The 25,834-nt window shown below is 35.3% G+C and overlaps 1 protein-coding gene across 2 annotated transcripts in view; it reads left to right on the top strand.

Annotated features, from left to right (window-relative positions):
- Positions 1-25,622, top strand: part of SGCZ (sarcoglycan zeta) — a 207,917-nt gene extending 182,295 nt beyond the window's left edge. For both annotated transcript variants that reach the window (XM_034064861.1, XM_005149070.3), the window contains 3 exons: positions 1,837-1,909; positions 12,312-12,435; positions 25,422-25,622. In XM_034064861.1, coding sequence (XP_033920752.1) covers positions 1,837-1,909; positions 12,312-12,435; positions 25,422-25,622 — 398 coding nt within the window. The remainder of the gene's footprint in view (positions 1-1,836; positions 1,910-12,311; positions 12,436-25,421) is intronic.
- The last annotated feature ends 212 nt before the right edge of the window (positions 25,623-25,834 follow it).

The raw sequence follows: 25,834 nt of genomic DNA, 5'->3' as shown, positions 1-25,834 counted from the left end.
CTCTTTGCATTAATTCTGTTCTTTCAAACATTACAGCTGTGGTCTTCTCATAAACAAAGGCTGGCAATTTTGCATCCTGCTCATCTGTTTATGTCTTAATATTCCATTGCCACTTCAAAAGTAGAAAAACCCTTGGTCTTGAAAATATTTAATTTTGTTGATGAAAAAGGTGATTAGGATGTGGAAGAGCACTCTGATTTCTGAGATCCAGCTCCTGTAGAATTTCTTATGTGCCAGTATAGTTGGGGGTTAGAATTGCTTTGAGTGACAGGAAGCCTGGCTATATAGACATGCTATTCCTGTCACTTAAAGGCAGTAGAATTGCAAGGCAACATCAGGTTTAAAAAACAGATTTTGCACTGCACTTCTGTGAATACTTTTAGGTGAAGAGATAATGCTTTTTTCCCCCCTCCTGGCGTTCTCCATAACACTCACAAAGTTTTGTTATAGAAAGTAGATTTAGTTGTTTTCTTGTGAAATCTTCATAGCAGCAGTTGTAATGAAATTGTTTTCAGTATGCTTTGCCAAGATATTTGTTAAGTTTATAGATTTCTGGAGATAAAAACCTAGGACCTAGGATACTCAATGCGACTAGAGTATTTTACAATAAAGGAATTTATTTTTACAATATAAATAAAAAAAAGGAATTTTTTTTACAAAAATGGAGTTTAGAAAAAGATGAACAATGATGACTATCTGACAGTACTTTAACAATTTATTAGATTTTTTTTGGCTTCTTGCTCAGGACATTTTCTCTTTAATGCTATAAAAAGGTATTAGCAATTAAATATTCTATAGCCTCATTCTGCTTTCAGATCCTGGTAGGATAGTTTGCTAAATGTTGTTGGCTAACTGTAAAAATATCTATATATCTTGTCTCCATGAAAAAAAAAAAAACCAACATTTCTAAACATACTTATAAAATATTTAAACATTATATAATTGAAAGCATTGTGTTTATAATATTGTAACGAGGTGGTGCCTCAGTTCTGTTGAGCACTTACATAGCTAGCAGGAGATATTGTGGATATATTTTTAAGCTTACTCAAAATCTGAGGCTCAGAACACAAGAAAACTTCTATTGAAACACAGCGATTAGACCAGAATGTGTAGTAATCACTTTTAATTATCCCAGACTGTTTCCTTTATCTTACTTCTAGTGATGGAAGGTAAAAGCATTACTTTTTTTTTTTAATCAGTTCTTTTACATTTTTTGGTGGTTCTCTGTTGGAAAGACTTTTACACAATTGTTCTAGCTATTTTTGTTAGTACAGTGCCCAGTACACCACCTTCAGAGAAGGCAAGTAAAAGCTTATGGGCACATCTACATTCTTTGGGGATTTTCTTAAAAAAAACCCCAACCAAACAAAGAAAAAAGCCCACCTAAAATTTATATCATATTTCTATTATTACAAAACCTTTGAAAGATTGCCATCCAAATTTAAGCAAATGAAATGAGCGTGTACAAAAAATAACTGATGCTTCTAGAATGTGTTTTATCAGGAAAACCTATGATATTCTTTTCCTCATCTGTAGAACAATCCATCTCCCAAGTGTTGAAATGAGACTTCAGGCACGTCAATGCTGAAAAGTTTGGATCTATAAATGCTTTCAGATTTGTATATGGAATTCATCTACTAATGAGCAGAAAAAGTTTCACATTATAGCCATCCAGATTTTTATATAAAAATGCAAACATTAATATGATGAAACATTTGTTATCATTAATAAAGGATTAAATCAGACATCTTGTCCTAAAAATGTCAATTTGTGGTCATACATTTCAATGTGTTATTTTCCAAAGTAATTGTACTGTATTTTATTTATGTATTTTAGGCACAGAAGGGGCAGTGTTTGGTCACTCTGTGGAGACACCCCATATCAGAGCAGAACCTTCCCAAGACCTCAAGTAGGTGTTGTTCAAAAAGTTTTTTGTAAGTCCAGTATTCTCAAAAATAATTTTCTTCATTAAAAGCGAATATCTGTATAGTAATGTATACTACATACTTAATGACTCATACATAGCCAAAATGATGGTAGACTCAAATTTGTTCTATTAAAAAAAACCACTAACTTCTATCACAGAAAATGTAAAATACATTACTTTTTATAAATGACTTGTCTTTTGCTGCAGAATCCTTGAGAAGTGTGTTTTCCTCAGAGACAGGAATAGTCAGAGGGTTTTAAGTTCAAGTGAGTACAGTACTTTTTAATAGATTCAGACCCAGATTTTGATTTTTTTTTATAGCTGTTGCAGAATATGTAAGTCAAGTTAAAGTAAACAGACCCAAATTTTTTCTTCAAGTGATATTTCTGGGTTCTTAAAATACTACTCACACACACACACTTCCAAAATTCATTTCCAAGTGAGGCTAGATTTGTAAATCAGAAAAGTCCAAAGTTTTCTGGATTAGTCACAAAAGTGGAGAAACAAGTACACAGTAAAACAACAAGTCTAAAAGTTACTAAAATATTTCTAGAATGAGAAACAGAAAATTTAGACAGGTTTATAGTGAAAGCTTTTTCTTGAAGTGCATGTATGTGCTCTCATAAATACTGGTCTGTCATTTATATACATAATTAATGGGAATATATGACAATTGCAGAAAATCAAAGGTCCCTCTCAGCAGAACAGGTGCGAAACCATACAGACATAGGTTGAATTCTTCTATGATTCCTATGATATAGCTATCCCCTTATCAGCCCATCAGTGGTTACAGTGAATTGCCACGGAAAAGCATTGTTCAATGCCCTTCCTTATATTTGTAAAGGCACTTAGGATGATCATTATAGGACCATTGTATGTGAGGTGTAAGAAGTAAATGACTGTGTTGAATTGTTTACAGTAATCATTTTAAGGTAATGTAATGGTTTGAGGTCTTCCAGAAGACCCTATCCTTGCCAAGACTCCTGTCAGTCTTTGTTGAGAGTAGTTGTAAAGATGTTTATTAGCGATGACCCCTGAGGTGGTATGGTGTCTAATCAAGGGAGGTTCAGCACAAATCAAAGTGGAAACAAAAACTTTTCTCAGGGGTGCAAAAAATTGAATAAGAGGGTGGAAATCGTTCTACTCAAAAGAATATAGAGAAGGAGCTTTGTCTACTTCCTAATACTTAAATAATCATTAAAGAGTGTAAATGTCTAGTAAGCTAGACAACCCTGTGTCTTCAGGATTCATTTCATTGGGATTAAAATCACCTCATGGCTTATGAAACTTACCTATCAGGCACTCACCTCTCTTGTCTTTTGCATTTATTCATTGCCACAAAGCCCATTGTTGCTTAATGTTTTCCGACTCCATCATTTCTTCAGCTTATTTTTCCAAGGTGGACTTAAATTAATGAGAATTTTCCATTCAACTTTCTGCCCTCTCATTAATAATGAACCGAACCCAGACTTAAAAAAAAAAAAATGGATGAAACAGAAACCATTGTTGTTTGATCAGCATTAACTTACGTGCAAGCCATATTTTTCTTAATATGTTCAGCCTATATTGTGTTCTACAAGATTTTGTATACGTGTACTCCTATATATTACCTAGAATTCAGTGATATTTCTTTTTTAAAACTCTGAAGTTACTTTAATCTTTTTTAAAAGATGAAAATTACCATTAGGACTTAGATGTCTTGGGTTTTCGCATGAGCCTTTCTAGAAGGTAACATGCAGACCCTTTTTAACCTTGTAGCTTGAAAGAACTATAAATAATTGTGAGTTTATGTGATGTTCTCTGACAGCAAAATAAAATTAGGCACTCAGATCATATATATTTCTTTAAAGATTCCCGTTACCATATGCCTTTTAATCTTATTTCAAATTATATAAAAAAATAAAGAAACCAAACTGTTGTATCTTTTTTAAGTCCTAGCCCTACATTAATTTTCCCCAGAAATATTTTTTTTTCTAATTTAATTAAATGTTGTCAGAAAGCAGTGATCTGTCGTTTAGGGGATCATTTTCCAAGTACATCCAAATAAATAGGTCACCAGTGACATCTCCCTGTGACCTATGAAGCTACCTCTGTCACAGAAATAAAACAGTAGCAAAACCTATTTTCTGTCCTCAGGCCCAACTGATAAAATTACGTTGATATTGTAAAATCATTGTATCCTCTAAAACAGAATAGTTGTATCCTAAATGCTGAGTGGGAATGGTCTTTGACTCATGCTACCCTACAAATACTGTCTGAAAATTGTTTGGCAGAGTTGTAACTGAGTCTCAAATATGCCAAGAGCTGTTTAGTTGCGTATGTGAATGAGTACCAGGCTCTGGCCTGGGACCTAGCACCTTTTAATGTTTTAATAAAATCTTAGCCAAAATGTCCACTAGACCATGCTGGCAGTCCTAAACCAATTTATTTTTCCAAATGCTGCATCCCCATGCTTTGTGACTTCTGTAATTATCATTAACATGGGACAGTAGAGAGTTTACTGAGTTGACATTGGAGTTCACACAGGTGACTGCAGTTTGACAGTGAGTTGCAGTACATAAATGCAAATACATTAGGCTATAATAATACTTGTATACTTGAAAGACACTGCTGTTGTGCCCTTGACTCCAGCAGGGTTTGTTGCATCTGAGGTTGCCCCAGGGCTGTTGTACCACTTTGGACCCAAGCTGCTGCTACATGTTCAAGAAATTCTAGTTCCATGTAGGTCCACCTTAGGACTAGGTACAAAAGCACAAGCTTTGGTCAACTATTTAATTTTCAGAGATATTCCAGGTAGAGGTGGTTGACTATTTTTTTAATTGGAATTTGAACAACAGTACTCAGTGCCTAGGGGCTGATGTTAGTGACAGCAGGAATCATTTCCGAAATGCTTTGTACTCGAAGCCAAATAGATTCTTGTTCCACCGTACCTGCATACTTCTTTTGCTGTAGTTTCTCTGTTGAAATGTGATCTGATATAGTACTTGTAGTCTGTAAAACTTGTACATTAAAGCCAAGTAATGCTGCTGCAACATCCATAATATTTCAATTTCCTGCCTTTCTTATGATTTTAAGTGAATAGGCTTACTACTGCAATAACAAAAAGTGCTATTTATATTTTTATCACTTGAGCAAAATTTAATTTCCTTTTTTGTTCCTTATACTAAATTTCCCACCAGATATTTTCTCACTCTAGTTTTTCCTCTTCCTATGGGTATCTCCATTTTCACTCTTTAGGCACTTTGCCAAGAAAACAGGACTTCTTAATTTTGCTGCCTATCAATTTTCTCCCTTCATGTCCCTGATAATTTGTGAAACAGCTAGGCAGTTTCATCCATATTTGATAGAAAGGCAAAAGATCCTTAAGTTTCTATGTGTTTTCAGAAAATCAGTGCCTCACTAGAGATGCTAACAGAATATCACAAAGTATTAGAAATTTGCCTATTTGTATACATACGGCTTCAGGCTAACGTATCTTGCTTCACGGTCAGGTCATTATTATAGTACATAGAGGTCATAAGGTTCCTAGCAGTGTTGTGAGTACAGAGAGCATGGTTTGGGTTCTTGTCCTAGCACCATGTTGGAGCCAGACAAAAGATCTGAAGCTTAGACAGGCTGGGTATAACAAAAAGGAGGCTCAGAGGGTGGAAGGCCATGTAGTGGATAGTTACAGGGAGTACATGAGTTTGTAAAACTGTTATATTCCACTGTTCACAACCTTCTATTGCCTGTAATTATACAGAGAACTGCAGAAGTATTTCAAGATAGAATTCACTGCCAAAAATAAAAAAAAAAAAAAACTATTTGGCGTCTTTGTAGTTTACCACTCTATTTTGTGTTGCAGAAGGTAAAAAAAAACATCTCTAGTTCTCTCTAAACTGATGCTTGCCTAAAGAAGTGACTGAAAGTAAACTAAAACTTTCCTTCTTTCCCTAGGTTTGTTTGGTTTTTGCTTTTTATGGGCTGTTTGTCTTCTTGGCCTGTTCAAATACAGACGCATATTTGAGCCATCATAGAGTATATTCCAAGGTCTCTACTAGGCTTAATCTGAAGAAGTTGAAGCAAACCTGTTAAAAGAATCTCAGCAGAATAATTTTCCACATGAGATGCAGTTTCCTTATGATGTAGATCAGCTAAAATATATCCAATTATATAATCTTAAGGCACTTTAGAGAAACAATATTGAAAACATTGTTGCAGGATTACAGGTGGTCTGGGCTGTCGCTTCCTAAGCACAGGAAGCTAATAGTTTTCAAAACTGAGAATATTTTATGTCAACCAGTTCTCATGCATTTCCAGTTGTTCAAAGAATCCAGTCTGGCTGTTCAGTCTCCCTCAGGCACTTTATGTTCAGATCTTACTCTTGACAGCCACTTGAGCATTATCTGTGGGCCTGTTGCTTCAATCTCTGACAAGATAGATTTCTATTTTAAGAAAATATATTCTGAAATACAACTCAGGTAATGGAGCTATTTCTGGGAAGAAAATAAAATTTATGTAAGGATGTTTAGTGGAGTGGCAGGGCATGTGTAGAAGGGGTTTCAGGTCAGAACAAAAGTAAGGAACATTATGGGAAGAGGAGTGCTTTAGGTGGAATAGGGGCAGCTCTAAGGTGTCAGATATGAGGAATTCTTTTCCCATACCTTTTCTTAAGGGACTGTTTTGGATTGTCTCATACACAGGTCTTTGTCTCACAGCCTGAATATTTAGACTTCGAAGCATGTTGTGTTTTTTTCTCTAAGAAATAAAAGCACATGTTCTAGACCTCAAATTTCTACTAAGTTTTTTGATTCACAAAAGTTTGAGTTTTAGGGGACTTTACATTCCATAGTGCATGAATTCTTGCTGAGATTCCAGTTAAGCCTTGGTTTATGGGGTTTTATTTATTTATTTATTTTATTTTTGTAGTTTCCCTGTTTTTAGCTATTCTGGTTGTGTCCTCACCCACTCTAAGAAACAACCAGACATTAAGTTCTCTCTAATTTTCCTCACATAACCTGCTTATTTTGCTAAGCTCTTGCTTTAAGTACTTGATCTCTCCAGCACTCCTCACCTTTCCTTGATGTTTCTTCACTTTCCCAAGTGCTTTAATAACATCACTGAAAAATTCTTCGATGACACTCTATTCCTTACTTCCCCCCCCTCCCAGTGACTAATATTTTTTAATATTCTCATAAGAGATCCTTTATTTCCCTATCTGGGGAAATTGTTTTTCTGATTTATTTTCTGTGTCAAATAACATTAAAATATTCAGTGGTTTCAGGTGTTGTCATGATAACGCAGACCCATTGGACTGAAAGCAGTGGCATTGTACAAGACAATTAGAACTCAGATTTGAGCCCAGTGTGGTGATTTCTGGGTTAATGAGAATTTCAGGAGTTACAATAAGGGCATGCTGACACATGCGAAGTCAGTGACACACAGACCACAGACATAACATGAAAGGGTATAATGAATCCCAATCTTCAGTTCTGATTTAAGTCAATAAATTGTCCATGAGTTGCCAAGTTGGATATTGAGAAAACAAAGTCATGTTAATATTTACTGGTTTAGGCTATTACTTATTCCTTAAGATATCTATTTAACTTTTTCTAACTTAGGGCTCATGTTATGAAGTCACAAAATAGTGACAATTTGTTCCCTTAAAGTTTGGATTTCCAGATAAATCAAAGAGAGCTTCACATGAATATATGACAATTCACTTCTTGATGAAGAGTAGTTGTTGATCAGTGAGCAATACTAAGGATTCATGAGGCCTGCACATTTACATATGCATTTCATTAAAAAAAAAAAAAAATTATCCTGAAAATATAAGCACTTGATTAATGTAACAAGCATTAGAATGCAACAAGCTTCAGGAGAAATAACTATACTGGCAATGATTCATATGTATCTCAAAAAGGTACACATTTTAATACATTTACATGTACCAGAATAATATTTTAGTCACTTTATATGTTTAAAAGTGCATGTATAATCTTGCAAATAGTATAAGTAATGAGTTTCAAATGAGTGACTAACAATTTCATATTCAGAGCATTCCCATTGTGATGTCACATGCAGCTAATAAAGAATCCTCTGTTTAAATAGTTATAACATCTTAAAAAAGGCTTCCAGGTGTATTTGTCATCATGTTCATAAAATTACTTAGGAATTTATGAATACTACTGGAGTTTGCAGACTGATTTCCAGGAAATGGATGAAATGAAAACCCTAATTTTATCAAGCACCATTAGTGTTCAGGGAATTCCTTAAAGGACTCTCAGTCTCAGTGGAGGACTCTTGAAATCAGTTTCCTCGAGTGTTGGGGCAGCCAGCTATTCTTTTCATAATCATAAAAATGGAAAGAATGTATTTTTAAAATTGTTGGTGTTTCTGTAAAACAACATTTTCAAAATTATATTTTGCAAAAAAAGCTTAATTCAAATTTGGAACAAGATGGTTTGTTCACTTGTGGAAAGAAAAAAGTGCTACTTTCTATGGGGTTTTGTGTTTGGGAGTACTTGTTTAAAAGCAAGAAATAGGAAGCAGGGAAAAGCGAGGCTTGCAGAAACCATTTGCTTTCCTTTTTCCTTGTGTATCTTACATCTCTGCAGCCTCAGACTGCCACAAATCTTCAACTACAAGCAGCATGATCAATGTCACAATTATTGCAGTCTATAGAAATCTGCAAAAAGGTGACCAAATTAATGTGTAGGTTTTCCATTGGTTTTATGTTTGCAAAACCCTTTTTTAATAACAGGATTTCTGGGCTGACTGAAAAAAAAAGCCACAGCAATGGACGTTGGCAAGCCCATCATATATAAAAGTTAAATACTTAGAAGTATTTCTTGACCCCCAGCTGTAAAGGTGCCAGTAAAAGGGAAATGAGTACCTGCTTTTCATGTGCGATCTCTAGTTGACAGCCTATTTTTTAATCTCATTTTTAATCCAAAGTCCAAAGTGGTGGAAGTTCATATTAGCTGTTTTACTAAGTAGCATGCATTGGATCCACTACTTAAATAGACAAGAAGCAAATAAATTATTCACATCTGAACAGAGAAATCTTCTATTTCCTTCTGTTTTAAGAAATACCTTCTGCTAGCTAACAGAGGAAAATTAACATAGATAAATCATATCCCATGTGAATATGAGGGATATACAAGAGGTAAACCTGAAATATTTCTTAAAACCCCAAATTAAACCTTTTGGTTCATATTTTTTATATTATTTTCCTCTAATACAATCTAGGTCAGCTTGTAAACAGGAAATACTGAATGAAAAATAAATGTTTCTGCATTTCTAATGAGAAATATGTTAATACCTTCAAAGGAACATATTGAAGATATATGAAAAGTTGCCTTTTTTAGCAATAACTCTTTAATGAATTCAGCTGAAAGTCACATAGCTTTGATCCTCTGAAATTTATCTTTTTTCACAAATTAACCATTGATAATTAAAAAGAGAAAAAGCCCTTCTCAGCTCTGGATAAATCATCTGTCTGCATCACATGCAGTTATTATGTATTATTTGAAAACCTCATTTTAAAAGCTTCTTTGTCATTCCTACAGTGTTGTAGTTCCTGTCTAATAATAGCACTAATTACCTTCTCCATCATAACTGTTTATTGTTTGGGAAATAAAAAATAAATTGTATGAATAGTATTCATAGATGCAAATGCCACTGTGACAGGTCATCAGTAGATCTGAAAAGAAAGCAGATTCTTGATAAGCTATTGTAATAATTCATTTTTCCTTGGAGGAATGAGTATTACAATGTGGAGTGTTACAATAAGTTTATAGTAGAGATTAAAGCTTTCAGAAATATGACAAAAAATATTATAAACCAACTGCATATCAAACCTAATTTATTTCAAAACATTAAGGAAATAATCTCTCTGTGTGTATAGAATTTGCATTTCCAGTAGCATCATGCAGATTGTGCAGCTAAGTCATTTTCAGATGATTATTCATCATCCCAAGAATAATATTAAGAAAAATAAGTTAGTAACTGTAAAACAGATTTAGTCATTCAGTTTTACTTGTTGATGGGTGGCTGATAATCAGCCATTCATTAACATTTCTACCACATTATTTGTTTTCAGGAAGCTGCTAAAAAGATCTATTGTCTGAAAAAGAATTTTCTTCTCCATAGTTTGTAGAAGGCTGCTATTAACTTCTCAAGTTCAGAAATTAACTGCCCAAATGTGTTTTATTTTAGACTTCCAGACAAACTGGAAATCATTTATGTTACTATAGTTCATGAAAAACAGTGATGACATCAGAAAAAACAACTTTGAGCTATACGCTGTCATATGTTTCAGGAGGAAGAAGAAAGTTTATTTTTCAAACAAAATCATAGTTTCTTGAAACATATTTGTAAATAGATTTTTATTGTTTACCTGTTGAAAAATTTCAGTCAGGTCTAAGAGTGGTTTTGATGTTAGGAAACCAGAAATATTTGTGACTTTGCTAATACCTATGAATTCAAAGCAATAAATGTAGTTAAGAGCACTTTTGTCTTCATGATTATGAAATGGCAGATGAAAGCACTAACAAATGTTAATATTCCTGGAAAGAAGGTTATAAATCGCAAAAAAGATGCTGCTGAAAAATACGGAGTGGCAGTATACAATCATTTAACATTTAAACGGATCAGTTTCATTTTAAATTAAAGGTAAAACCTCTTTAAGGCAACAGCACTTTCAAAAACCTAATTTCTAAATTTTATAGTTTATATTGTTTCTAAAAGGTTTTGGAAGCTCTTTTTCTGCTATCTTATAGCCATCAGAAGTTCACAAACCAGCACCTGAAAAACACTGATGTACATGATCAGATAATTCATGATACTTAGATTCTTCCTGGTCCAAAGAACTGCAAAGCCTTCTATTAACTTCTCCCTACAGAGTGTCAGAGTTGTTCTCTTGGACTGTTTAGCTACAGATATATTTTCTTTCCTTCCACTTCTGAGTTTCAGTGACATGTTACAAACAGAAATATTTTACGGACACCATCTTGGTGACTTACTCTGTGTGCAAATGTGGCATTTTGGTTTCAAAATGATAATCCATCACTATTCTGTACACTTAAAATATTCAATAGTTGAATACACTAAAATTCTCTTGTTCCATTGTTTGGCAGATCTTTCATTTGGCTTTTCTGTAGCAAATTCTTTGTCAATCTGCTCTTTCCTTTATATCATAGAATCATAGAATAGTTAGGATTGGAAAGGATCTCAAGATCATCTAGTTCCAACCCCCCCCTCATTATATTTTTGGATGGATGTGACCTAACATTCAAAATACAATTTGTTGAAGAGGGAAATACAGTATTTGCTTCAAGCTAATTGTTCTAGATATTTTTGTCATTAATACATTTCATCTTACAGAAAGGCTTTGTTCAGGTAAAATGTAACTGTGTTCTGTCATTATATTTTTGGGATATAAATGGATTAAAAGATTTGTCTCCCTCTTAATGGGCCTATACAGTAAGTCTACAGCTGAACACAACTGGAATCCAAATTTCTGTTTCTTAGTTCAATATGGTTTTCATCCAAACATCTTTCCTAGTCAGTGTGTGAGCTGGACTTTTATGAAGTCTTTGCATTAGTACTTCCCTTTTAAGAGAAACCTGCACAGTGCTGTGGGATCATATAGTTAAGGAAGTATTATAGTTCACATTAAAGGTAATGGAGGATCTCAGGTACACAGTAGAGGGAAATGGAGACTGACAATAGAAGAACAGTAGTTGTTTTGAGGACAGATACCAAGACCCAATTATATGTGTCATAATCCTATTATAACAGGGTTAAAGAGCGTAACATTTTGCAGAACAGCAAAAGCATGCAAAATCCCCACGATAACAGAGACATAACAGATTCTCTTCTCTTCTTCATACATAATGCAGTTACACCTACTCCAAAATATGAATGGGCCGGTGAAGGCAGAGTAATTCTGATTAGTTTTACATCATTACTTAAAACTTTTTAAGTGTTTTGTTTTCCTGTTATTTAGTTGACATTTCTTACCAGACGCTAAGCAGACTTTAGTTATTAATCTGTCTCTTCAGAAACACTCCAGGAAATGTGTGGATTCTTAAATACCTATATTTTAGTATTAGTATAGTTAAGTAAATTAGGTACTAATGCTGGAAAGCCTCACTAACAGATAAGCTTATATCAGCATATGCCTAAATGTTGTCTTAAATAGGAATAGATTTAAACAGGTACTTAAATTTTTCTTTCTACAGATCATAAAGCGTAGTGCAAGAATCACACATAACTCATTTTTACTTCTTTACCATTCAAAATGCATTCATTTCTATATGCAGTGTGGGTTTGGGGGCTGGGTGGGTTTTGGTGCCTTGATTTGGTGCATTATTTTTTAGTGATTGCTTTTGTGTTTCAGACTTGAATCTCCTACTAGATCTTTGGTGATGGAAGCACCCAAGGGAGTGCAAGTCAATGCTGCTGCAGGAGACTTAAAGGCTACCTGTAGGAAAGAACTTCACTTACAGTCCACAGAAGGGGAGGTAAATTCTGCCAATGTTCTGTAGCTCTTCCAGGAGTAATGCAAAAAAATGTCAGGACAGTTTATTCAGTAGCAAGGTAAACATCACAAGAAAAGTTCTGCATTTGCCTACATTAAAGTAATTTTGGTCTAGCTTGCTCAATTATTAATTCTCATTTGCTTTTTGCAAATATTTGAATTACTAAGTTTTATTTACACTGAAAATGTTAGATGAAAATAGTGATGGTGGTAAAAAAACATTATGAATCTAACAAACTGAGAGACTTTTGGATTAATTTGTGTGAATGCTTCATTAAAACATGATGAAGAGGTTTAATGAATAAAGGCTGAGTTAGAATTCAACTTGGCTAGGGATGTGAAAGCTAATAGGAAGGGATAGTATAGATACATTGCAAATAAAAGGTAGACTAGGGACAATGTGGGCCCCCTCCAGAAGTTGTCAGGAGAGGTGGCTACCCAGGATTTGGAGAAGGCTGAGGTTCTTAATGACTTCTTTGCCTCAGTCTTTACTAGCCATCCAAGTCTTGGAAGGCAGACGCAGGGACTGGGAGAATGGAGACCCTAGGCCCACTGTAAGAAAGGATCTGGTTCAAGAACATCTTAAGAACCTGAATGTGCACAAGTCCATGAGGTGGGTGTCAGGATGATGGAGCTAGGTTTTTTTTCAGTGATATCCAGTGGTAGGACAAGGGGCAATGGGTGTAAACTGGAGCATAGGAGGTTCCATATGAACATCAGGAAGAACTTCTTTACTGTAAGAGTGACAGAGCACTGGAACTGGTTGCCCAGGGAGGTTGTGGAGTCTCCTACATTGGAGATATTCAAGGCCCTCCTGGACAAGTTCCTGTGTGATGTACTCTAGGTTACCCTGCTCTTGCAGGGAGGTTGGACTAGATGATCTTTCGAGGTGCCTTCCAACCCTTGGGATTCTGTGATTTTGTGACCTGATGAAATCCCTCTGAGAGTCCTGAAGGATCTGGTGAATGAGTTGCTAAGTCACTGACCATTGTATTTGAAAAAACATGGCAGTCAGGTGAAGTTCCTGATGACTTGAAAAAGGGAAATATAACCCCCATTTTCAAGAAGGGGAAAATGGATGACCCGGGGAATTACAGTCCAGTCAGTCTCACCTCTGTGCCTGGCAAAATCTGGGAGCAGATTCTCCTGGAAGGCATGCTAAGGCACATGAAAAACAACAAGGTGCTTGGTGACAGCCAGCATGGCTTCACTAAGGGTAATCCTGACCAACCAATTTGTTGGCCTTCCATGCTGGGGCTACAAAGATGACGGACAGGGGTAGAGCACTGGATGTCATCAACTTGGACTTGTGCAAAGCGTTCGACACATCCTTGTCTCTAAATTGGAGAGACATCAATTTGATAGGTGGACCACACAGTGGACAAAGAACTGGCTGGATGGCCACACATGAAGAGTTGTGGTCAATGGCTGAATGTCCAGCTGGAGACCAGTAACGAGTGCTGTCCCTCAGGGATAAGTGTTGGGACTGGTCTTGTTCAATCATCTTTCCTGGTGACATGGACAGTGGGATTGAGTGTACCCTCAGCAAGTTTGCTGATGACACCAAGCTGCGTGGTTTAGTTGATATGCTGAAGGGAAGGAATGCCATCCAGAGGGACCTTGACATGCTTGTGAGGTGGGCTGATGCCAACCTCATGAAGTTTAACCATGCCAAGTGTAAGGTCCTTCACCTGGGTTGGAGCAATCCCAGGCACAGCTACAGGTTGGGCAAAAAGGAAATTCAGAGCAGCCCTGTGGAGAAGGACTTTGGGGTGTTGGTCGTTGAGAAAATAGACATGAGCCGGCTTCAGTGTGTGTCTACAGCCCAGAAAGTCAACCATATTCTGGTCTGCCTCAAAAGAAGCGTGACCAGCACATCAAAGGAGGTGATCCTGCCCCTCTACTCTGCTCTTGTGATACCTCACCTGGAGTATTGTGTGCAGTTCTGGTGTCCTCAATATAAAAAGGACATGGAACTGCTGGAACAAGTCCAGAGGAGAGCCACGAGGGTGATCAGGGGACTGGAGCACCTCCTGTATGAAGACAGGCTGAGAAAGTTGGGGCTGTTCAGCCTGGAGAAGAGAAGGCTGCATGGGGACCTCGTAGCAGCTTTCCAGTATCTGAAGGCAGCTTATAAGGATGCTGGTGAGGGACTATTCATTAGGGACTACAGTGATAGGACAAGAGGTAATGGGTTGAAACTTAAAGAGGGGAGGTTTAGATTGGATCTAAGGAAGAAATTCTTTACTGTAAGGGTGGTGAGGCGATGGAATTGGTTGCCTGGGGAAGCTATAAATGCTCCATCCCTGGCAGTGTTCAAGGCCAGGTTGGATGAAGCCTTGGGTGATATGGTTAGTGTGAGGTGTCCCTGCCCATGGCAGGGGATTGGAACTAGATGATCTTAAGGTCCTTTCCATCCCTAACTATTCTATGATTCTATGATTTGCTTTACAATATTTTATTTCCTGAAACTGTTACCTTCTCTATAAGAGAAACAGAGTTCTTCAATGATACGTTCTTTGTGCTGTTTTATCAGTGTCTTGTGTCTGTGCTCAGCTTGACATCAAATGATTTTGTATGGATTCTTCATGTGTAAACCCATGCAAACCCATGAAAATAATTTTAAATTGAGTCACTGGTTTAGTTGGCAATCCATGTATTGCAAAAACTCATGAAAGATTTCTGATATGAGAGTCTTTCCATCTTCAATCCTTAAAATGACATAACATGAAAAAAAGTCATGCAAAAGTATCAAAGGCTCTCAGATTTCTGTTAGACTCTTTGGAGAAATGGATATATTTTGACACTGTTTTAGGATTTGCCAGTTTACAGCATTTTTGGAAAAATTATTTTTTTGTAAATATCTATTTGGGAATGGAGCTCTCCAGAAGTCTTTTGCGTTTTCTGTTTGTAATTTTTATTTTCTACCACATGTTCCCAGATACTTTACAAACTGTTCAAATAAGCAACAACAAACAAAACCCTCACTGACATCTTCATCAGATAATCCCATGCAATACACACTCTGCATCACAATGCAGATGGGAACATTTTTGGCCAATACACTGCATCAAAGGCCTATTTTGATAACATTTTTCTATTGATGCAGGTATGAATGCTGTGTAATTAAAGCGGAATATTTTCCTAGTTCAGAGCCTCTAATATTTATATCCCACATGCCCCATCTTGTTTCTGAGTTTCTCCAAAAACCAGCAGCTCTTCTCACAATCTCTCCTGTTTAATTACCACCTCTCTAAATATGAAGCCTTTGTTACTATTGCCTAAAGTTGCCAAGCTAACAATAAGGACAATCTAATCCTCTTTGAGTATGTCCTCCTTTCTGTGGACATATTTATTGCAGGGACTACAGCTTGTTGTAACCTTTCCCGATTCACATCCATAAATTCCTACCTGGCCCAATCTAGTATGTTTCCTGCATTTATTAACATAAATTTTCCACCTGCCAGGTATTTCTTTGTTCTTTCCCTTAATGATATTGCTAGAGTCAAGTAATAGTCAAATGAAAAATAAAAAAGAAGAAAACCAAACCAAAAGAAAGACTGTTACCTTTTCTCAATGCCCTCCCTGAAGCAACATTGCATCTTTGTCTTGATTTAGTATCATGCATCTCTGTGGTGCTTTGTACAAATATTTAATCTGCAGATTCATCAGCCTTTTTTGTTTATATCAACACTGTGAGTTTATTGCATGACTTCTAATTTTTCTTAAGTACTTACTACAACTTATTTAAAAGACAGTTTTGGAAATAATATGCTATGACCTCAGTTGAACTTTGAGAATGGGAACTCAAGAGAAGTTATAATGACTACATATGTATTATTCAGAATTGAAAAGTAGTTCAGTATTAAATGCTTTGTAGGGGGAAAAAAATGACAGTGTGAGGCAGACTTTCCTGAACTTCATATTAAAAATCACTGTATTCCCTTATGTGTCAAGTAAGACTGTGCACCTATGTGATTTTGCACATTATATGTTAGATTGGTAGAAAACCAATTATATGGTAGATAGGTAGAAAACAAGCTACCAACCTTTCCCCACTCTTTCCCAAAGAGCTGTTCTGTAAACGTTCATTTGGCAATGTTCAAAGTGTCTAATTTACTCTTGAATACTTGCAATTCCAGGAAGATATGTAAAGAACTGTACTCTAAATCCACTGAAAAATTCCATCCTAAGATTAGACCAATGTCTTTATAGCCCACTATTTTATTTCTTACACTGAAGAGAGTCAGAGGAAAATGCAGAAACCCTGTGGAAGGCATACGATGAGCTTCCACAACATCACAGATAGTGCAAAGCTACTGTGGCCACATTAGGGACTTCCTGGACTAATTACAGACTGGTGTGAGGTATGGGGTAAACATCTGATGGATTAAATGTCTACATAACAAAATATTGATTGGTGTCCTTGCTTTACAGTGCTAAAGATACACCACAAATTAGCAGACAGTGTAGGAAAAAGTGTAAAGGGTTTATCATTACTCATTTTTATGAAAGCACTGTCCAAACCAAAACAAAGTACATAGGTAAAAACTAATCCTCCTTTTGACCTAAAAATGTATGCTTTATCAGTCAGGTTTCTTTCAAGAATAAAGAATGTTACTTTTGTGAATTGGATCTATGAACCATTTTTGTGATAACTTTTTTTTGTACTAAAAAAATTACAAGTTTTTTAATATTATTCTCACACTGGTTGTAGTTAACTAAATTTAACTTTTCAATGTTTCTAATTTTATTCAAAAAAATCAAAAACTTACTATTTTCCTTCTATAGCATAATTATTGATCCATTGTGGCAGGAAATAGCTATGTAGCATTTGCAATCAGCTATAACCATGTAGCAGAACATTATGAATTTACTGTGCATTAATATATGAAACATAAATTTTCCTTTTATTTAAGAATAACTTCAGAATACAAACAAAATGAATGTGTTTATGAGATACTTTTCCTCTAGCCTCATTTCTCATGCAGTATAATCTCTAGCCTCCTACATCATAAACTAAATGCTTCTGCAAGCATTCTGAATTCTGCTCTTTGATACATTTTATTTACTGCAGTATTATAATAATCCTTTTACCACTATTACACATTATAATGTGTGATCGCAGACTGAATACTGGGGGCTTTAATTTAGACTTAGATTCTGCTGCCCTTTATAAAGCTCTTGAACTGTACCCTTGTGAGTCGAAGCATCAGCAGAATCCTTTGATTCAATTATAGCTTGGCATTTAATTGTGAACTTTGTATTATTCTATAAATAAACCATAACCAATGGTTTAAAGCAGCAATCATTTACAAAGAAAATGAAATGTGAAGCTTCAGGCAGTAGCTTAATTTATTGGTCATATAAGAAGAAAAAGAACATTTCTTCTCTGGAAATTCAACACAATGACTCCTATTTGACAGCTGCTTCTTTCACATGTAAACATAATGCAGATGTACAGATCAATTTCAAATTCTGTAGGTACTAAATTTTGTTAGGCATAAAAACATGTTAGAATTGAACATGAAACATTGTCATATAACAAGCTTAAAGGATTTGTTTAGTTGATATTGTCCACTTATTCATGTAACAACTAATTTTAATGGTTTTGACAATATATCACTCTCTGAAGAAGAAGACTGCTAACTAGTCTCAGCTCTTACAAGTCTTGTGCAGCTACTATGTATTTTTACAAGCAGCTTCTATGGAAGCTAGAGCCTACACTTGCATTGCATCCTGTTGACTATCAAAGACCAAGTAAATAAAAAGGGGGAAGGCACACAGAAGCTTCTAAATTTTACAACTATATTCATATTAGTCATCCTTTCTGACCTTTTTCCTATTTGTCTTTGTTCCCTTGTATTTCCTTGTCAAATTGCATGCCTTCATAACACCGTTTGTAGGCTATATTTGGTTGTTTCCTGTATAATGAGCCTGATCCCTTGGTAAGGCCTATAGCTGTCAAATTAAAAATGAGCAATGATCTTTAACCGTTTATTCAAAATCAGTGTAGCAGAAAAGGAGCCTAGTTTATATATACCATTTTAGCACAACAGTTTATGAAGTGTGTACCCAAGATTATTTTGTAGAGGCAAACAAATGCGTATAGTGCTAACATTTGTTCTATAATCCTGTCTGGTTCTCCTTCTAAGTCCAAGGAGATGTCTTTAACACAGAGATTAATACTTAATAAAACTGGAATGATCTTCAGTTGTAAGCCCAACCAACAGTGCCTTTTTAAAGCTTTGGTTTTGGTGGGTGTTTTGTGGTGGGTTTTATGTTCTGAAATAGAAAAATAGAAAAAAAGAAAAAGAGGAATTTTTTTAATTAGCTAAATACACTGAAATGGATTTACCTTGTTCTGCAAGCTGCTTGCCATCACTATGGAGGAATGGCTGATCAAAGGCAACATTTGGTAGATTAGTTCAATTCATCTGAATTATGCTTGCTGAGATTAAAGGTTTGCAAAAAAAAAGTTTGACATGCATGAACTGAAAAAAGCAATGGCAGGCTCTAAAGCTCAGACACCAACTATTTATTCACTAAAAATTGTCTAACCAATGTGTGCTGCATTTTGTTTTCATAGTCTTTTTTCATGGTATTAACCAGTTGACTTGTCACTGTTGTCTGGGAGGAAAGAGATTAGTAGAAATGAAGTGGAATTTTTATGTATTTTTTTAATTATTGGTTTCAAAAATTCAATTAAGATGTTTTGACAGGTACTTAAAATTATTAGAATACCATGTCACTTTTTAACAAAACATATAATTTTCACTTAAAACTGTTATTAATGTTTAAGTTAGTTTGCAGCAAGATACACTTTAGTGTAGAAGTCTGCAACAAAATACAGTGTTCCCAAACTATAAAAGCAGTGTTTTAACATCAGCCATCTTTGAACTGTTTGTTCATGAGCAAATTTTGAAGAGCTTTTTGGCATTTGATTAGAAAGTTAAAAAGAAGTGACAATAAATAATTTATAATGTGAATAGAATATATTTCCATTAACATCATATTTTAATCTAGTTTGATTTCAATGGTAATTAATTAGTTTTTGTATTCAGTAGAATAAGTACCAATATTCCAAATGCATTTCCCTTTCTGGATTGGTTACATAAATCACAAAGATTTCACATCTGTCCCTTGATTGAATTTGCAAAGACTTCTAACATAATGGAGAATATGCTTCTAGAAATTCTTGTGTACAAGACTACCACTGGCATTCAATAAGCATTGGAGCTTGTAAGCTTCTACTGGTCAACATTCACAGCAACCCCAGTTTGATCTTCCCTGAAAATACTTTCCTTAACCGAAAGAATAAACACACCAGAAAGGTTTTGCTTCTGTAGCCACCAATCTAGATGGCACTGGGGTTTTAACTCAGAATTTACAATATATGCTTCTACTTATTTAACATGAATTTCCAAAAATGTGTACTTAAAATGAATTATGACTTTCATGAACACCACTTTGGTATTGAAGAGTCAAAACATAATTTCTCCAATTCAAGAAGGAACTGTACACTCAACTAATGTACAGTGTTGTATTTTACATATATATGTGTTTGTTTTCAAATCACTTTCAGTTGTCAGCAATTCCAAGCATAGCATAGAGATGGGATGTCAGTAATATTAACAGAAGAGCTGTTTCTGAGTTTCTCCAAAAACCAGCAGCTCTGATCTTTTGGTCTTCTCAGAAATTTAAGTATATTTTAATCCCAGTCATCACATTAATTTCACTGTTTAACTGTTCCTCAATACTGTTAATCATTATGACAGATATGGTTCCAGATACTGTGCCAGCTTAAGTTCAGATTTTACAGTATTTATGTTATCAATTTAGCATTTTAATTTTCTGTTATGATTTTTTTCAGAACTATCTTTCAGATTTAATGTAATCTAGTTTAGATTAATAGTTTTAAAATAAATGACAGAAACATAAATATGTGTTAAAACAAATGAGTTAGAACAAAAAAGTTAGAACAAATTCAAGAAAAATGAATTAAAGAACTGCAATTTATCCTATAGTCCATCTTCAACTTGAGTGTTACAATGTACCAGCATATGAGAATTACATAGTTGAGTCTAATGACCAAATCTGTATAATCCTTTCTGTATGCATGCTTCTGATAGCATATGCAAAAGAGCAAAAAGACTGGCCAAAATCTTCTGTTGTCATAATTCAGGTTACTTCTGAAGACCATAAGTAAATTCAAAAGGTTTATTTAGTGAGATGTCATTACACTGTCTTCTCACCAACCTTTTAACTATCCTTCTTTTCTTTGACATTTCCTTCAGTTTTCTGCCATTTCTTAGCTACACTAGCCCTGAAAGATGCATTTGCAGCTCTGTGGAATTACCTGTGTAATCAAACTATACACAATACAGAAAAATTCTTTAATATTTATAACTCCTAATTTCCGTTTGGCTTTATTAACTTAGCCTGTCATCTCCTCTCTTGAGAAGACTTAGTCGAGGACCTAGTGGAGAAATTTTATACATGGCAGGTTTGTATCTTCGTATGAAATGGCTTGTAGGAATATTTAATCTTTTACCCCATGCCTATATCTTTCTCACTGAAAGTTGTTATTTGTAGATAATCTGTATTTTGGTTTATCTTCCTCTCACTGTGCAGGTTAACATAGTCTGTTGAACAGTTGACTTGCAGATCTATGTTAGCAAAAAATGTGTGTAAAAAGTAATTTTTTTTTATTCCTATCACATGCCCAAGAGGTTGAATTAGTTTGCTACTTTAATTAGTCAGAAATCATTTCTACTTTCAGCTGTTATAGGGCTAATTTATTTTTCTCAGCACTAAGATGCACAAGACAAAGTAGTGATCTAAACCCTAAGTATTTTGAGGGAATGATGCTGCTCAGTGCTCTGCTCTGAAATAGCATATCTGAGTAGTTGCTGCCTTTTCCATTTTGTAAATTGTCAGTCAGGCTCCTACAATGTCTCAAGAATGGATAAAAGTTGTGGGTTTATTCTTGCCTATTTATCTGCTGAGGTATGAGATTTTCAGAAAGTGCATGACTGTCCCATGGCCTTGATGAATATGATAATGCCTTATCTTGAACCCTTCACCACACAAAAGGTGAGAGAAAGACTGGGTGTAATAGGAACTTCCAGTAACTCCTGTCATCTAGCAACAGTATTCCCTGGGAACATAATACTGTTCAGTTTTTGTCTTGACACTTCTTCCCTTCTCTTTAAACATGACTTTCCAGGCATGAATTTCAGGTTTTAGCAGATTGTAGGAGGGGAGAAGGTATATTTTTAAATATTGACTATGTTCCTCTGAAGCTCCTTACATATTAGGGCTACCTTGAAAATATGTTAGACACCTGCTTAAGTAATAGATAGCAATGTGCATCTCTAAATTTAGTCTTTTATTTATAGCCTTGACAGCATATGTACAGAGTAGACTTTAATGCTGTTGTTAAGCTATTTTTATTAATCCTCTTCATCTCAGGCTTCCCCAGGGATTTATAGGAGTCTATTTATTTTGCTCAGCCTTCCCAATTTTCTGCAAAGGCATACATAGAGCTTGTTAGACTTATCACAGCAAATATACCTTCACAAGAAACCACCTGTATTTTTCTCAAGACACTATACCCTGGTATCCACACTGCCCACCAGATATTCTGAGATGTATGCTGGGACAGGACCTCTTAGCTACCCTTCAGGATTATGACCAGAAAGACCTGGATTGAGCTACATTACAGCATGACATTTGAAAGCACCAGTGGCAAAGCATGCACAGCTACGCTTATAAAGATCATTTAATTTAATGAGCAAAATAACTGAGCTACATTGTATTGTAATGCACGCTGGAATAAAATCACTGGATTATAGCATTAGAGCACTACACTACAGAACATCTACAATGACGGGCTGCAGAAGTGCAAGTGTTCTCAAGTAAACAAACATAAAAATATTGAGTTCCTAAAAAAAAAAAAAAGATATTCAAGAGATTCTAATCTAGACTGATCTCTGACACATATTCCCTCTTATTTTTGAGCTAATTCTTGTTTGATTCAAGACATGTCTTCTAGAACCCCTTCAGTTTTTGATTTACAGATTTCTCATGATCCTTCCTAACCACCTCTGTAGCTAAACTGTTAAAATGGTCCTTCACACACTCTGTCAAAACTACAAGTAATCTTATGTCATAGTTGGATTTTCTTACATGCAGATATTCTACACTGAAGAGCCTTTTATTGTCACATATATAACATTCTAATATCTACTGCTTCCATTTTTTTTTAAACAAAAGCATAAATATAGTCTTATCTCCTTGGATACCTTATCAGGATTTTAAAATCAGTATTGAAAGTCCCAAAGGCTATTTAGATTTTTTTTTTTTTTGAGATCTATTTGGTAAAAGTTTTTAAGAGCTGCTGATTACAAGTATATGACATTACTGGCTCCTATTTAGTATTCTGCTGAGTAACTGTCAAAATTGAAAATATTTTATCACAGTCATGTTCTGATATCAACACTTGATCTTTTTCCAGGTACAGAACTATGCTGAGCACTATTCATTAAAAAAGATATATGTAGACTTACATAGAACTTAACACAGTTGAATGCCACTGGATTTTTATGCAAAGTTATTGATAACTCCACCATTGCTACATTAATAGTGGACTTGTTAACATTTCTTTTATTCTTTATATGAGAAGTGAATACTTTTTATTACTCATCACTGCACTGACTGGACAATTTTGTTCTGTTTCCTTCCATTTTACCAATTTCTAGCTTCTAGTTTGCTAGAAATGTGGGGAAAAAATCTTTTTTCCCCACATTTTATTTTATTTTATTATTATGCTTGCTATAGTTACTTCCACATTTATTCCTAGCTGAACTGAATGTTTTTACATGCATAATCTTTTTCAGTTAATATTCTAGCAGAATATTATTAAATTGTTCCCAACACCGTCTGCATTTCTTCCATCTAAATTATTTCTGAAGAGGTTTTGACTCCTAATTATTTCAGGTCTATACTGGAGTTATAAAGCAGCAATGTGTGTATGTGTGTGTAAATGAATCTTTCCTTTGTCATGTAAATTACAGAAAAGAAGATAATTTGCTGCATTTCAGTTTTGTAATCAATTTGTCTATCAGTCAGGATGTGAATTAAACTGGCACTGTGTCATGAAGCTATCACCTGTGCCTCTGAGATTTTCCCTTTGTACCCCTTTAATATAAGTTTCCACCTATTACAGTGTCATACTCTGGAGCTGGAGAACTCACAGTGATGGGGGGTGTTGTATTGTTTGGTATTGCTTTAAGCCTGTATCTCCTTTGATGATCTCAGTCATGTACAATGCTTATGCTGTGAATGGTAGCATGACAGTGCATCAATCCTTGTATGGGAGTGTTTTCAGCAGCCTTAATTTTTTCCCCAGCTTGCTCTCTTTCAGTTCTCTCCAGCAGAAGCTGAGTTGTGCTTCTTTGCTGCTTTTCTACCATACACTGATGATTTTATCATACAATAATACTTGTCTCATGTAGAAAAATGCAATACTTGCCATATCTCCACAGGTTCTTTACGTGTACTGCCAACACTGTGATAAAATGGTGTCAAGCTGGCTTTCTTGATTTTCAATACCTTATGAAATAACACTAACAAGTATTTAAGGAACTCACCCTTTCCTCAGCTTCACACTGTTATCTGCAGGGCTTAAAGGCATTTTGATTTGTTACCTGTCTGCTAGAAGTTTCTAGTCTGCACTTGAGGTAATAAATGTCTTACTTTGTCTCTTATTTATTCCTTCCATAAATAAAAAGTAAATTCTAAGCAGACGGAGACTCATGTGTTTGTGCCAGTGGAAGACATGAAGGTTTCCTGCTTTAGTTACAAATTTCATGTCATTGTTTATTGAACACCTCAAAAAATGTAGCATAGTGTAAATATTACAGAACTCAGTACAGATTCATGAACATTACCAATATGTACAGTTTCATATTGACTTATGTTATTTCCAATGGAAGGAGATTTAAAAAACCCCACACAATATTTTTTAATCATATTCAGCATTCAGAAACAAATGGGAATAGCTTGATGCCCTTCTTAATGAGACTTTAACCTGAAATATTTTCTTCTCTTAATTTAGGTCAAGTAAGCTTTTTATTTTGTGCATATGACTCTGTACCCTTACTTAATTATTCTCTGGCTGTAGCTGTTGTTAAGCCCCTACACTTTAGCACAGTTCAGCACATATTTCCAGCTGCTTACAAGAGCACACTGGGGAATGTGCTTTCATACCACTTTACACTTACTAAAATACAAATTCTTCCAGAGCAAGGGTATGCTATTGCCATGAGTGAATAAATTGTAATCTTAAAATGTACAAATGAAAATTCAACCTCAGCAAGAGAGGGATGTTTTTACAAGGGCATGTAGTGACAGCACGGGGTAACAGCTTCCGATTGAAAGAGGGTAGATTTAGATTAGATATTAGGAAAAAGATACTGTGGGGGTGATGAGACGCTAGAGCAGATTGCTCAGAGGAGTTGTGGCAGGCCCATCCCTGGATGGGGCTTTGAGCAACCTGGTCTAGTGGAAGGTGTGCCTGTCCATGGGTTTGGAACTAGATGATCTTTAATGTCTCTTCCAACCCAGACGATTCTATGTTTCTATGAAGTATATTGTCATAACTTTTTTGTATGATGCTTCTTGTATCTGAATAAATTATTGGGTGAAGCAATTGCATGTACTGTAGTAATGAGTAGTAGTTGGGATACAACTACACAGAGCTGAAAAATAAGAAATGTTGACAACTTTTTATTTCTAAAAATATTTTTCCAATATTTGTAATAATCTTTCTAATACTTCTAGTAAAATATTTCTATGTGACTTTTTAAGTATTTCTAAAATACTCATGACTGCATCAAAACTCTTCTTTTAAATGTCATAGTGCTAAAAAAAATTTACTTACTTGCTTTTTCCCTCCTCTTGTAGATATTTTTAAACGCAGATACAATCCGCCTGGGAAATCTACCAGTGGGCTCGTTTTCTTCCTCCTCCTCCTCACCCAGCTCTGCAGCTCCTCGCCAGACTATCTATGAGCTATGCGTCTGTCCCAATGGTAAACTTTACCTGTCCCCAGCAGGAGCAAGCTCCACATGTCAATCCAGTAGCAACATCTGCTTGTGGAGCTAGAATGACTCCAATTTATCCTCACACCAGAATAGCCTTTTGTTACTATCCCTCTGCTTCACAGTTCTGCTCGGTTTCCCTTGTGACAAGTTTGACGCTTCAAACGGCCTGCAGAGCAACTTCTTCCAGTGTAAGCAGGAATGCAGCGCTGCCTTCTCTTGTGGTTTGTGTTGCCACTCAACGTAGAGATGGGAGTGAGATATTCAGAAATCAAT

This window comes from Melopsittacus undulatus, chromosome 7 (assembly GCF_012275295.1).
Source record: "Melopsittacus undulatus isolate bMelUnd1 chromosome 7, bMelUnd1.mat.Z, whole genome shotgun sequence".
Lineage (NCBI taxonomy): Eukaryota > Metazoa > Chordata > Aves > Psittaciformes > Psittaculidae > Melopsittacus > Melopsittacus undulatus.
Note: the sequence above shows the minus strand (reverse complement) of the source record. Positions and strands in the feature narration are given on the sequence as shown.